This window comes from Schistocerca gregaria, chromosome 1, assembly GCF_023897955.1.
Source record: "Schistocerca gregaria isolate iqSchGreg1 chromosome 1, iqSchGreg1.2, whole genome shotgun sequence".
Taxonomy (NCBI): Eukaryota; Metazoa; Arthropoda; class Insecta; order Orthoptera; family Acrididae; genus Schistocerca; species Schistocerca gregaria.
The window spans coordinates 187,419,433-187,433,752 of record NC_064920.1 but is presented as its reverse complement, the minus strand read 5'-3'; the positions used below and the strand labels follow the sequence as shown (position 1 = coordinate 187,433,752).

At 44.6% G+C, this 14,320-nt stretch overlaps 1 protein-coding gene across 1 annotated transcript in view; it reads left to right on the top strand.

Annotated features, from left to right (window-relative positions):
- Positions 1-3,240: 3,240 nt before the first annotated feature.
- LOC126336461 (dynein light chain Tctex-type protein 2B-like) overlaps positions 3,241-14,320 on the top strand; it is an 85,920-nt gene continuing 74,840 nt past the window's right edge. Inside the window, exon 1 of the mRNA XM_050000175.1 lies at positions 3,241-3,719. Coding sequence (XP_049856132.1) covers positions 3,619-3,719 — 101 coding nt within the window. The 5' untranslated portion in view covers positions 3,241-3,618. The remainder of the gene's footprint in view (positions 3,720-14,320) is intronic.

The following is a 14,320-nucleotide window of genomic DNA, read 5'->3' as shown; positions in this document are numbered from 1 at the left end:
GAGGCTATTCCAGCAGCCAGTGAGGGATCAGGGTGCAACCAACTGCAGATTGTGGTGCGCATCTGAACGAACAATGTGTGTAGTCTGGGCTCCAGTCTTTCTTAGGTCATTCCAGCAACTGGCAGAGAAGATCGAGAAGACCATCCTTGCACATGAAGTTTCAATGAAGCTCACAATTTGAAGCATTGTCCACAGAACTGATCGTGGCCCTTTGGTTCTGAGTTGAGTGGAAGGATTGAACCAGAGACTTTGAAAATTGTGTGACAAGCTAGGCTGCGATTTCCTGGACTTGCGCCATAGAGTTGAGAACTGTAGGATCCCCATAAATAGTTCAGGTGTGCACTGCACCTCAGAGGCTGCTATTGAGGTAGCTGACTGTGTGTGGGATGCACATTACGGTTTTTTAGATTAGTGATTCTTCATCGGATCCTGAAAATGATAGCTATTGGAAACCCAGAAGTACCAGTGTAAGATCGAAAGAAATGTCTCCCATAGGCGAGAGTATTAAAACCCGAATGGTAAACTGCCAAAGCATTCACCACAAAGTGCCAGAGTTTGAAGCACTCATGAAAAGCAGTGAAGCTCACATATTACTAGGAACCTGGTTTAAATCTGAAATTGATAGCAGTGAAATTTTTGGGGATATTTAAGTGTATATCAAAAGGATTGGCAAATAGGAAATGGAGGTGGTGTATTTATCGCAGCAAACAAAAAACTCAAATACACCATGATAGAAGTTGACACTACATATGAGATTGTTTGGGCAAGTCTCATTATCAGGGACAAGTATAAAATGATAATCGGATCCTTCTATCACCCACCAGATTTATCTCCTGATGTAACCAAAAACTTCTGAGAAAAACTCAGTTCACGTGCATGTAAGTTCCCCAGTCATACTGTAATCCTTGGTCGAGACTTTTCTCATCCAACAATTAATTGGGAAAATTACAGTTTTGTTAGCGGTGGACGTGACAAGACATCCTGTAAAACTCTACTGAATATCTGCTTTGAAAACCACCTAGAACAGATAGTTAGGAACCCTACTCATGATGGAAATGTATTAGATATAATGGCAGCAAATAGACCTGACCTCCTTGAGAACGTCCACATCGAAATTGGTACCCACAACGCGGTCTAGCAACAATGATTACCAAAGTACAAAGAACAACTAAAACAAGCAGTAATCTATATATCAGCAAGGAACTTGAAACTTTCTGCACAGGTCAGAAGCATGCAGAGGAACTCTAACTCCAGTCTAAAGAATAGTTGACCATGCACAGGGTAGATATGTACCCAATAGAACAGTTCACAATGGGAGGGGAACCTTCATGGTATACAATCACTGTAAAGAAACTTCTAAAGAAACAGTAATTACTGCATAATAGGTGTAAAACAAGGATTAGTGCTACAGAGAGAGAGATGCTGTCAAGAGAGCAATGTGTGATGCCATCAATGACGACCGTAGCAGAATGTTGTCAAGTAATCTTTCACACAACTCAAAGAAATTTTTGTCATATGTAACGGCTGTTAGCGGCACCAAAGTTAGTGTCCAGTCCCTAATGAATGAGACAGGAACTGTAATTCAGGGTAGCAAAGCAAAAGCTGAAATGCTTAGCACTTTCCCCCCCCCCCCCCCCCCCCTTCTGAAGGAAAACCTCGGAGCATTGCCCCAATCTAATCCATGTGCCACTGGAAAGACGAATACAAGACGTATTAGAATCAGTGGTATTGAGAAACAGCTGATATCATTAAAATTGAACAAAGCTCCCGGTCACGATGGAATCCGTATCAGGTTCTACACTGAATTTGTGCGGCTGAGTTACCCCTCCTCTAACTCAGACATAATGAGATATCTTGAACAGAATGAACTCTTTAATGCCAACCAGCATTGATTTCAAAAACATCGAGCATGTGAAACACAATTCTCACTTTTCTCACATTATATTTGCGACTGGATTGAGGACTTTTCAGTAGGGAGGACATAGCATGTTATCTTGGATGGAGAGTTGTCGTCCGAGGTAGAAGTAACTTTGAGGGTGCCCAAGAGAAGTGTGTTGGGACCCTTGCCGTTCATGTTGTATATTGATGGCCTTGCAGACAATATTAGTAGTAAAATCAGGTTTTTTGCAGATGGTGCTATTATCTATAATGAAGAACTACCTGAGAGAAGCTGCATAAATATTCATTCAGATCTTGATATGATTTCAACATGGGAAAGAGATTGCCAACTTGCTTTAAATGTTCAGAAATGTAAAGTTTTGCACTTCACATAATGAAAAAAAAAGTCGTATCCTATGACTTCAATATCAATGAGTCACTGTTGAAATCGGCCAACTCATGCCGCAAATACCTGGGTGTAACCCTCTGTAGGGATATGAAATGGAATGATCACAAAGGGTCAGTTGTGGGTAAAGCAGGTGGTAGGCTATGGTTTATTGGTAGAATACTGGGAAAGTGCAACCAAACGGGAAGAAACACTAATAACTCGTACAATGGGATGTACCTCTGCCATGACCCTCGCAGTGATTTGCTGAATATGGATGTAAATGCAGACACATCCATATCTTCAATAATGTATTGAGACATGGGGTGGAGCACCAGCTGTCTACACAGACAGGCTCTTTAGACTACCAAAAAAAGGCAGTAAGAGTGGTATCTAAGGTAAACAGGGGAGAGCCTTGTAGATAAATCGTCAGAAAATAAAAAATACTAACCATGTACTGTAAGTACAACCTGCAGGCAACAACGTTTGTGAAACAAAATCCAGGGTATAATGTCAAAAAAAGTAATTTACATCGGTACAATACTCATGGCAGGGAAAATTTTCACATAATTGTTTTTAAAAAAAGAAGGGGGGAGACGATCTTTTATAACAGACTTCTGTCTGCCCTAAAGACAGCAAATTTGAACACTTTAAAGAAAAAACTTAAGCATTTATTAATAGACTGATGCTTCGTCTTGCATATAGTGTTTGCAAAATGCCCTTTATATACCACGTAATGATTTTTTCGAACACACACTCTTTTTTCTGTTGTTTTGCACTTCCGTCTTTTTTCACTAATATACAAGTTATCCCTGCAAACACAAACCATTTTGAGTCCAATAAATGAACTCACGTATAGAGAAGTGTACATGCACTTCGCGCGTAAAAACAGTTGAAAGTCTTCCACTGACGATCGCAATTCCCGCCAAAGTTTTAGTTGAGGACGGTCACGAGAGTTGAGATCATGTGATTTGAAGTGACGGACAGTGTGAATACACCATGACGCGACGGTGCCGTGATGTGACGATGCGAATTAGCCTTATTAAAAGTGTGCAACTGAAGAAATGTGGCTGAAAAAGTATAAATCTCATCAATTTAATTGCATACATACAGAACAGAAAAATCATTAATATTAGTAAGTGGTTAGGTTATATCGATACTAATAACATCGTTTCCTTGTATCGACCCAAGAATTGTCACTAGCGTAGTATGCTCTCCATGGTAACCGAGAAGTAAACAATGATTGCAGTTGTTTTTGGTGGAGCGAAGCTGATATCGTTGGACTGTAATGCATTAAGTACTGCTTGATTCTGTTATTTTTGCGGTGCGAGTCCATACTGGACAATCTTTAGGGAATGGAGTTTTCAAGGGAAGAGCTGTGTGCACAAGAAACAAGTGCCACAACAATAACTGACACTTCGGAAACATATCAGATTCGTCCGGATCTTGACTATAAGTAAGTTTTATATATGATTCAGGAATAACAATGACCATTATTATAGTCATTTAGATTTGTGTATATGGCAATAAAAGTGTAAATCTGGTCCTGTCATATTACAACGAAATTTGACAGTTCAATGGACTGAGGAGTACAGGCGCATATTTTCTTAGCTGTAATATCTTGTTCGTATGAACCATGCATAAAACAGAAACGTTTGTGTACGCCTAATTTAACTTACTTCTATGCGTTCTTATTTGTGCTTGAAGCGCAATGTATTCAAGTTATGTACTCATTCAAGACTAAGTATGCAATTTTTGGTAGTAAGCAGTAAACTACACATGTTGCAATGTACAAACTACAAGTAAAGCTTTTATTCGCCATATCGGTAATCTAACCTAACCTAGATCTGGAGCTAATCTACAGATCAGTCTAGTGTAATGTGTTTGATGTCTTATATAATTGTAATACCAATCCATTGAACCTGAAATACACAGGCTGGCTTGAGTGCATTCTCCATGTGTAGGAACAAATGGTCATTTGTACAGCATGAATGACAAAACATTACTATGCTACATACTCAAATATATTTTCAAGGAAATACCATTTTGATGACCGTGTGGTTTACGATTCATCTGTGAAACAGCTCTCGGACTCTTGCTGAAGTTCTTGTATGGAGGAGGAGGATCTTAGTGTTTAACGTCCCGTCGACAACAAGGTCATTAGAGACGGAGCGCAAGCTCGGGTGATGGAAGGATGGGGAAGGAAATCGGCCGTGCCCTTTCAAAGGAACCATCCCGGCATTTGCCTGAAGCGATTTAGGGAAATCACGGAATACCTAAATCAGGATGGACGGAGACGGGATTGAACCGTCGTCCTCCCGAATGAGAGTCCAGTGTGCTATCCACTGCGCCACCTTGCTTGGTGTTCTTGTATGGAGCAATACGTAAATTGAGGGAAAGGTAACCACTCACCTATAGATTTTATCAGGGAAGCAAAAAGAACATTGGTCAAGCTTCTGGTGCCTTCACCAAAACAGGGTTTATTGTGCGGTATCTTTCCTTGTGTGTCTAGTAAAGTCAACCAACACCCATCAACAGTGCAAGGAGATCCTTTACCAGTGCTTTGCTAGACACAAATTGCTTCTGTGTCTTTAAATCTCCAGTGCCTTGCGTTTGAAGATCAAATGCGATCCGGTTTCCTCACCCACACCACACATCCTACATTTGGGGACCAAACTGCTAGGTCATCGGTCTCATCGGATTAGGGAAGGACGGGGAAGGAAGCCGTCTGTGCCCTTTCAAAGGAACCATCCTGGCATTTGCCTGTAGCTATTTAGGGAAATCACAGAAAACCGAAATCAGGATGGCCGGATGCGAGTCCAGTGTGCTAACCACTGCGCCACCTCACTCGGTAGCTACCTGCTTTTCTACCTTTTCCACCACACTGTAGCTCCATAAGTGATCATAGGTCTTACTGCCGTGGTGTATATCCAGTACATACTCTTGGGGCTTTAGCCCCAGTTTTTACCCCAGGTTCTCCTGGTACTCATTAGAGTACCTTTCACCTTGGAACAGGTGCTTCTTGCGTGGGGGTCCATGATAGTTTCTCATTCAGGATTACCCCTAGATATTTCACAATCCCCTTCACTGGTAGAGTTTCATCGAGAAGCTGGAGATTCCAATATGTGTGTTGGATCTGCTTTCTCATAAATGGTACCACAACAGTCTTCTTAGGACTGACACTTAGATCCTGTTTCCTGCACCAGTTTTGCACAATGTTCAATGCTCCTTGTGCCATAGCTCTGACTGCATTTGAAAATTTGCCTAGTATTACTATGACAAGATCTTCTCTGTATCCCCACCAAAGTACTGTCTAGACTTTAATTCTGCAATGAGTTCATTCACCACAGGGTTACACAGTAGAGGGGACAGGATCCCTCTTTGTGGACATCCTCTGGTGTTGTTGATTACGATTTTTTCTTGCATCATTGTGGCTTCTACCTTTCTGCCACTGGTGATTCCAAGCCATGCACCTCTGCCGCCTTAACCATGGATTCAAAGGGCATGTTGCTAAAAGCCCCTTCGATGTCCAAGAAGACGCAGAGGGCTATTTCCTGACAGTGTAGTGCTTTCTCCACCTTCCCAACAAGTTGGTGGAGTGCAGTTTCACATGGTTTTCCTGGTTGTCATGCATGTTGGTTTATGTGCAGAGGGACCCTAGTTATTTATGTGCAGAGGGACCCTAGTTAATCTCCTCTCCTTAACTTGAACATTGACCAGTTTTTCTAATGTTTAAGAAGAAAGGAGGACAGACTGATTGGGCCATGGTATGATCAGTTCTTCCTGTCTTTGGAATGAAGATAACCTTCACTTTCCTCCAGACATTAGGAATGATCCCTACCTCTATGCTAACCCTAAATAACCTGCATAGGAATCTTATTATGTTCACTCCTGCTTGTTGCAAGAGCACTGGAAAAATTCCATCTGGGCCAGGTGACTTGAACGGTTGGAATGTTCCCACTGCCCATTGGATTTTACTATAGTCAGCACATTCTCTGGCAGATTCCCAGTTCTCCTTTCAAATACCCAAAAACCAAAATCTCACAGGGATATTGTCTGTCAGAGTACATTGAGGAAAATGAGTTTTGAGCAGTAGTCCCAGCATTTCATGTGCTGTCCTTGTATACTCCCCATCCTCTTTCCCTAAAGTTCCTCCTGGATTAGTTGGTATCCGAGTGAAGATTTTGTGAAGTCTGGCCTGAACAGCTGTGCTCTTTACCTCATCACAGAATACCTTCCAGGACACCTGCTTTGCTTGCTTAATTGCAAGATTGTATTTGACAAGGGCCTCTTGTTATTCTGTCCATTGTCCTTCCCTTCTCTCAAGGTTGAATAGTTTCTGCGCCTGTTTCCTCTGTGATTCCAGGTTGTTGTTCCACCAAGATACATTCCTATTCATGCACTTCTTGGTGATTGAGCAGTTGTCATCATATGAGGTTGTGATGGCAGAGAACTACTGACTTCCGAGAGACTCGAGTTAAGGTCCCTTCTGTATGCCTCCCAGTCCATTTTCGTGCGATTCCTGTAGGAAATGGTCTGTCTAATGCCCATTTCAACCTTAAACTTAATATACATGTGATCTGATGAGAATGACATTGAAGCGACATGCTATTGTTTTACGTAACTACCCATCAAAGTGGAACTGAAGGTTATGCCAATTATCTCTTCCCTTCTTATATTCCTAAATGTAGGTTCCTTTCCTCTATTGAGCATCTCTAAGTTATTAGTTAAAAGTAATTCTAGAAGGTACTATCTTCTACTGTTGGTGTCGGCTCTGCCCAACACTAGGTTGAGAGCATTAGCATTGCATCTTGTTGTGCACAGTCTTCCGCCAGTCTCATCGCCTCCTGAGAAAGAGGAGTACTGTCCTTGTAAGAAAGGTATGCTGAGGCCATTACAAACTCCCTTGTGATACCTTCCTCACGTTGTCGCATCCTGATGGTCACAAAGTCCCTAGAACAAAAGTCCACTATCAGCATGAAGGGGATTCCATTTTTTACATAAATGCATGTTCTAGAGTTTCTTACATTTCTAGTGTAAACCAGCTTACCTTCAGTGCCACCAAGGCCCGAAACACTTCCTTTATATAAATAGGGCTCCTGAATCAGGGCCACCTCCTCATCTTCCCAGAATATGACTCAGGCCAGCAGTGGCCCCTTACTTTCTTCAGCAGCACATTCAGTCTCCATCTTGCCACCATTGTCGCTTCTGATGTCTTTGATTACCCTGGTGGCAACCTGCTAGAACCACAGGAATAGTCTCAGGTCCTGTTACCGTATTGTCTTCAAGGACTTTTCTCTGACTTCCACCACAAGGGTTTGGCCATTTGGTGCAACTTTCCAGTCGATTGCCTTTCAATCCTCTGTTGAGACTTTCAGGTTTTGAGAGCGTATTTTCTCAGAGTTCCTGGAGAGGTATCCTTAAGGAGTTTTGGCACCCAGATTAAAATCTTTGTGGTCTTGAAGAGCTGAGTCACTGTCTTTACCAGCAGCTTCGCATCCTCCCACAGCAATATTAGGGGCACAGGAGCACCTTTTCCTTAAGCCAGTCCACTGTAACCCCCCCCCCCCCCCCCTCCGCCTCAATCCGAGCCATTCAGACAAATATAAGAGCACTGTGATCCAGATAAACTCCCCTGAATTTATGTCCTGGACCAGCACCCTTCCCCCCTCACACACACACACACACACACACACACACACACACATACCAAAGAGAGCCATCTGCACGAGTTCCTCCTGCTGCGAGGTGATCTTGACCAGAGGATAGCCTTGCTGGATAACCGCCATCCTAAAAACTGACACTGCCATACTATAGGTCTGTTTCCCTATTTCTTGCCTTGGTGTTTTCTGGATACGCTTATCCTGAGAAGCGGGAGTCCAAGATTCCCCCTTGTTCTCTTATTGCCTTCCCTCAATGTAGAAGGGGTGTGTACACCCCTTTCACCCTGGGACATTATTTTCTTGGAGGTCTGGAAGCTAGGAACAGCTTTCCTTACTTTTAAAAATGCGTATTACATTGAAATGCCAAAGAAACTGATCAGCAACACCTATATAAGACAACAGATGTTTGGCGCAGTTGTTAGATCGGTTACTGCTGCTACACTGGCAGGTTTTTAAGATTTAAGTGAGTTTGAACATGCATTACAGTCAGCTCATGAGCGATGTGACACAGCATCTATGAGTAGCGATGAAGTGGGGATTTTCCAGCACAACTATTTCACGAGTGTACCATGTATATCAGGAATCCAGTAAAACAGATATCCAACATTGCTGTGGCCGGAAAAAGATCCTGTAAGAACGGAACCAATGACGACTAAAGAGAATTGCTCAATGTGACAGCTTTGCAACCCTTCCACAAATTGCTGTAGATTTCATCAGCAAGTATCAGCATGCGTGGGAACCATTCAACGAAACATCATCGATAATGGGTTTCCAGGTCGAAGGCCCACTCATGTACCCCTGATGACTACATGACAGAAAGCTTTCTGTCTCACCTGGGCCCGACAACACCAACAATGGACTGTTGATGACTAGAAACAAGTTGCCTGGTTGTACAAGTCTTGTTTCAAATTGTATTGAGCAGACAGACGTGTACGGGAATGGGGACTATTCAAGCTGGTGAAGGCTCTGTAATTCTGTGAGGTGTGTGCATTTGGTGTTATATGGTATCCCTGATATGTCTAGATACCATTCTGGCAGGTGACACATATGTAAGCATCCTGTCCAATCACCTGCTTCCATTCATGTCCATTGTGCAATCCGACAGACTTGGTCAATTGCAGCAGGAGAATGCAACACCCCACACATTGAGGATTGCTACAGAGTGGCTCCAGGAACACTGTTCTGAGTTTAAACGCTTCTGCTGGCCACCAAACTCCCCAGACATGAACATTATTGGACATATCTGGGATGCCTTGCAACATGCTGTTCAGAAGAGATCTCCACCCTCTCGTACTCTTACAGATTTATGAACAGTCCTGCTGAATTCATGGTGTCAGTTCCCTCCAGCACTCCTTCAACATTAGTCAAGTCCATACCTCATTGTGTTGTGGCACTTCTGTGTGCTTGTAGGGGCCTTACACAATATTGGGGAGGCATACCAGTGTCTTTGCCCTCCACACCTACAATGAAAATACCTTTTTAAGCAGTCCTCCTGTAATTAATTTATCAGAATATTTGTACTTGGGAGTGTAAATTTCGGTTGACACTAATGTACAGAGTATAGAGTAAAGTGCTTTTTCTTTACCAGTAAACAGACAGATGGCAGAGCAGGAACAGCACCTTCCCCCCTCCCCAGATTCTGGTGTATAGAGATTTTATTCATTGTAGAATTCTCACATACTTCTAGAATGGATTTCCTGCATCTCTGCTAATCATCTCAATTACCCAGTTGTAACATTATGTGGTTTCTGAAATGGCTTGACTTGAACTGACTAACTCATTATGTATATTAACAATTTTGTTTTAGAGTCCGTCCCTGCCCCCACCAAGCATGTGGGTATTCTCTCTCTTTATGTCTTGTTATGTGTCTGAAGACCTCCCTCCTCCACGCTACTCTCACCTTGCCTCATTTCCAAGCCCCTCCCCAATCAGATCAGCTCAAGAAACTTCTTTCAATAATCAAGTATCAATAACTAGTCTCGCTGCGGCATCGAGAGTGTGTGTTTCAGTGTTTGTGTGTGGTGAGTGGTTCCTCTTCAGGGTACACCACCTTGAAGTAGCACTGTTCGTGCAGGTGGAGAGGCTTGTGTGTTTGTGTGAAGCGAAGAGCTATGCAAGCTGTGGGAACCTATGGTCAGTAAGGTCTTGGCCGATGGATCAGACTAAGCGTGTCCCACAACGACCTGTCATCCCACATCCAGTCCTTGTCCTTTCCCGACTCCTCAATACCCAACCCAAGGTGTGATATGATCTGTGCTGAAGATGAGGGAAGATGTGTTGTGAATGGAGCCTCAGGGATACCAGGCAACCTCCGTCACTAATTAGCCTTGAACCGTGTGAGGTTGTCATGGTGTGGACCGATTAGATCTCCAACTCTCATAGGACCAAAATGGACACAAAAGAAAATAGCAATATGAGGGGCAAGTTGATACCTCCTCAGACACCCAAACAACGGGGCTGGAACTGATGCAAAACATCCCCTCAGCTGAACAGGGGACAGGCCTATTTAAGAAGTGGGAATGGTTACTAAGAAGTTGGACCAGATTAAGATCAAAGGCTTGTCTGGGGCACAGAGGAGGGAACTTCTTAAAGACCAAAAGCTAAAGGAAGGAAAAGAGTGGCTTCCCTTAACAAAAGTGGAAGTATCTAAACTGAGGACGAACACTTTCTTCCGCCAATCCTTCAATTATGGTAATTACTTCTCGGTTACTTCATCTACATATGTTACTAGAAAACTGGCTACTTTGGAATAAGCCACTGCTCCTCCTATATTAATCAAACTTTACACAGACCAATGTTAGATACTGATAGAGAAGATAGAGACGATCCAAAGAAAAGCAGGATGCTTCCTTACAAGTTCATTTAGTAAGCATGAAAACATCATGCAGATGGTGAGTCAACTCCAATAGCAAATGCTGCAAGAGTTTCATTCTGCATCACAGTGTGATTTACTGTTAAAGTTCCTAGAGCATCTGTTCCTAGAAAAACCAACAAATGTGTTGTGTCACCCTTTGTATATCTCGCAAAAAGACCATGAAGATAAAACTAGAGAGATTCAAGCCCACACCACCATTACCCCCGGACATGCTTCAGCGACCACCGCATGGCGCGGCAGTGGAATGTTGTGTGCTGCGGCGAATGGTAATCTTGGCTTGACTGCCTGGATTGTGAGGAAGGTAAACCTCTATAAAAACCCCTCAATCTTACGGTGTGCTGCGTGCCTATAAGATGCATGGCTGTTGGGGTGGAACAGTCGCAAGTGGGCAACCTCTGGGTCACCTGCCGCACCCCAGTTGTATAAGGCTTACCTAGGCACACGGGACTCTGTCTAGGTGGACTTCTAGTTCCCTAGCTGCTCGTGGGACCGAGATGGAACCCTCGAACTTTTATTCTTCTCCTGCCAGCAGAAAGGGTGGACTGCTGGTGGGTTCTAACACCCAATCCAACAAGAGGGCTCCTGTAGCCAGTCCTCCTGATTCAGTTACTCATAACAAAATGCAAACTGCTTCGCAGAATGTGTTTCTCATAGTTAAAAGAAAAGATGGGAGTTTCAAAAAAGTTTCGCCATTTTATATCCAGAAGGGCCTCGTAGGTATTGCTGGCACATTAAAGTCTGTAAAGCGCTTGCAAAATGACACCTTGTTGGTTGAAACATCTAGCTTCCAGCAAGTCCAGAACCTTCAGAAGGCACAATTTCTTGGAGAGTTTGCGATAGAGACCGAATTTCACAACACCTTGAACTACAGCAAGGATGGTGTGACTTGCAGAGATCTCGTTGACATTCCCCAAGACGAACTGAAGGCTGAATGGTCCCAGGAAGGAGTTGTCGACGTGCAACACATTATGAAATGGGTGGATGGTGCTCTCATAAAGACTGACTCATTTATCCTTACATTTAACAGCACCAAATTGCCAGAGTGCATGTAGGCAGGGTCCCTACGTCTCAGTGTACGGCCTTATTACCCCAACGCCATGTGGTGTTTTAAATGCCAACACTTTGGACACACTACTTTCGGCTGTAGAGGGGAAGCCACTTGCGGGAATTGTGGTAAAGCCGCCCATGAGGGAGTTGGTTGCTCCTCTCCTCCCAAGTGTGTCAACTGCTCTGGGGATCACCCTGTGTGGAGTAGGGAATGCAGAGTTTTCCTTGAGGAACGGAAGATCCAGGAACTTAAAACTACAAAACGCATCCTGTATGATGAGGTGAAGAAAATTTACAAGTCCATGCAGCCACCCACGTTCGCTGCTTCCTTTTCTCCCATTCTCAAACAGCCAGTCTTGAAAACCGATGCCGCTACACAAACGGAGGTTGCTGCTGTCAGCACTAGCACCTGCATTTGTCAATGTACGTGTGCTGCTGCCGTTCCTGTGAAGCCTGCTGCTCCCCCGCAGCCTTCTGACCAGGCCGTGGTACCTGACATCATGGAACTTCCTGCCCCTTCCTGGGTCCAGTCTTGTGCACTGCCCAGCACTGCTGCACCCCCTACTGCTTCTGAGGTTTTGGCCCCAATGCCACCTCAGGCCAGAACATCGAAGCCAAAGACAAAGGTGAAGACTCGCCCACTAAAGGAGACAAAGTTATACAGTCTGCTGATGTGGATGTCATTCTCTCTGACGTCTCTCTCGACTCCTCTTCTGAGGCGATGGAGGTTGATGTCAGACTGGGGCAATCATCTCGCCCCAAAACTGGGCCTCCACCTGTTGTGGGCTCTCCTCCCCGACAGAAAGTGAGAATGAAGGTACTCCCACCCTGATAGATGGCTCCCATTATACAGTGGAACATGAATGGATTCTGGGCACATGTGGAGGAACTGAACCTCCTAGCACAGCAACGCCCCCTGTGCTTGTGTTTACAGGAAATGCATTTAAAACCATCTGATGCTAATGTACTAAGGGGCTATACGTCATATTTCAAAGATGACCTGACTGGAGAAAGGGCCAAAGGCAGAGTCGCTGTGTTTGTCAATAATGACTACCACTCGTCTGCTCTACCCCTGGATACTGACCTGCAAGCAGTTGCAGTTGAAATTCATTCACCTCGGAGTCTTACCGTTTGCTCCCTTAATTTACCTCCTCTGGATGCAATGACCTTAGACGCTCTCACAGATCTTATCGACCAACTCCCCCGCCCATTTCTCCTCCTGGGAGACTTCAATGCCCATCATGTCCTGTGGGGCTCCACTTTTTTGCGCTCAACGTTGAATTTTGGAGAGCCTCGTAACATCTCAAGTGTTGTGCATCCTCAGCACAGGTACTCCAACTCATTTCTCTACTGCTACAGGGCCATTCTCAGCCATTGACCTGTCTTTCTGCTCTCCAACCCTCACCGACTCTGTTCACTGGGAGGTCACTGACGATCTTCATTCCAGCGATCACTTCCCTATCCGCATTCATCTCCTGGATGGAGTATTGTTGGAGCAGCTGCCACCATCGTGGATGATTGGCAGGGCTAACTGGCCACTGTTCACTTGGTTGGCTGTCTTTGACCGCCACAATAGCGTACAGGAACGGGTGGATCACATCACGCTTGTGATCCATCATGCTGATGACCTGTCCATACCACAGTCTTCTGGCACTCTTAAGCGGTGCCTTGTGCCTTGGTGTACAGAAGAGTTCCGTTCAGCCATCCGGGACAGGTGTGCGGCTCTTTGCCCATTTAAATGACGCCCATCAGCAGTCAATCTTACCGCCTTTCAAATCGCGAGAGCCAGGGCATGCTGTGTCATTAAAGAGAGCAATAAAAGGTCATGACAGGAGTTCCTGGACTCCATCAACCGTTCCACTTGTTCCACAAAAGTATGGGAAGCCATCCGGAGGATGCCTCCAGGGATGCCTCCAAACGACACCCAGAGCCATTGCTCAGACGCTGGCAGAGCATTTTGCACAAAGTACTGCCACAGCAAATCAGGATCCAGCGTTTCGTCGCTACCGTGCAACTGTCGAAAGAGTGACCTTGGACTTTCGGTCGAACAGTTCTGAGGCCTACAATTCCCCTTTTTCCATGTGGGAACTTGAATCGGCACTTACTGAGACTTCTGACACTGCATCAGGTTACGACCACATCCGGTACTCCATGCTTGGACATCTGCTAGTGGCGTCAAAGGAAATCCTCCTCGAATGTTTTAATCTCATATGGCAGACAGGAGTGTTCCCCACCTCGTGGAGGGTGGCAATCTTCATCCCTCTCCTCAAACCAGGAAAGGACCACACGTCCCGGTAGTTATCGTAGTATCGCCTTGACAAGTTGTGTCGGAAAGACCCTGGAACGGATGGTTAACCGGCGTCTGGTCTGGCTGTTAGAGACCAGACAGCTCCTTAGCCTCTTTCAGTGTGGATTCCAAAAATTTTGGTCCACGGTCGACAACCTGACCCTCTTAGAGACGGCTATTCAGCA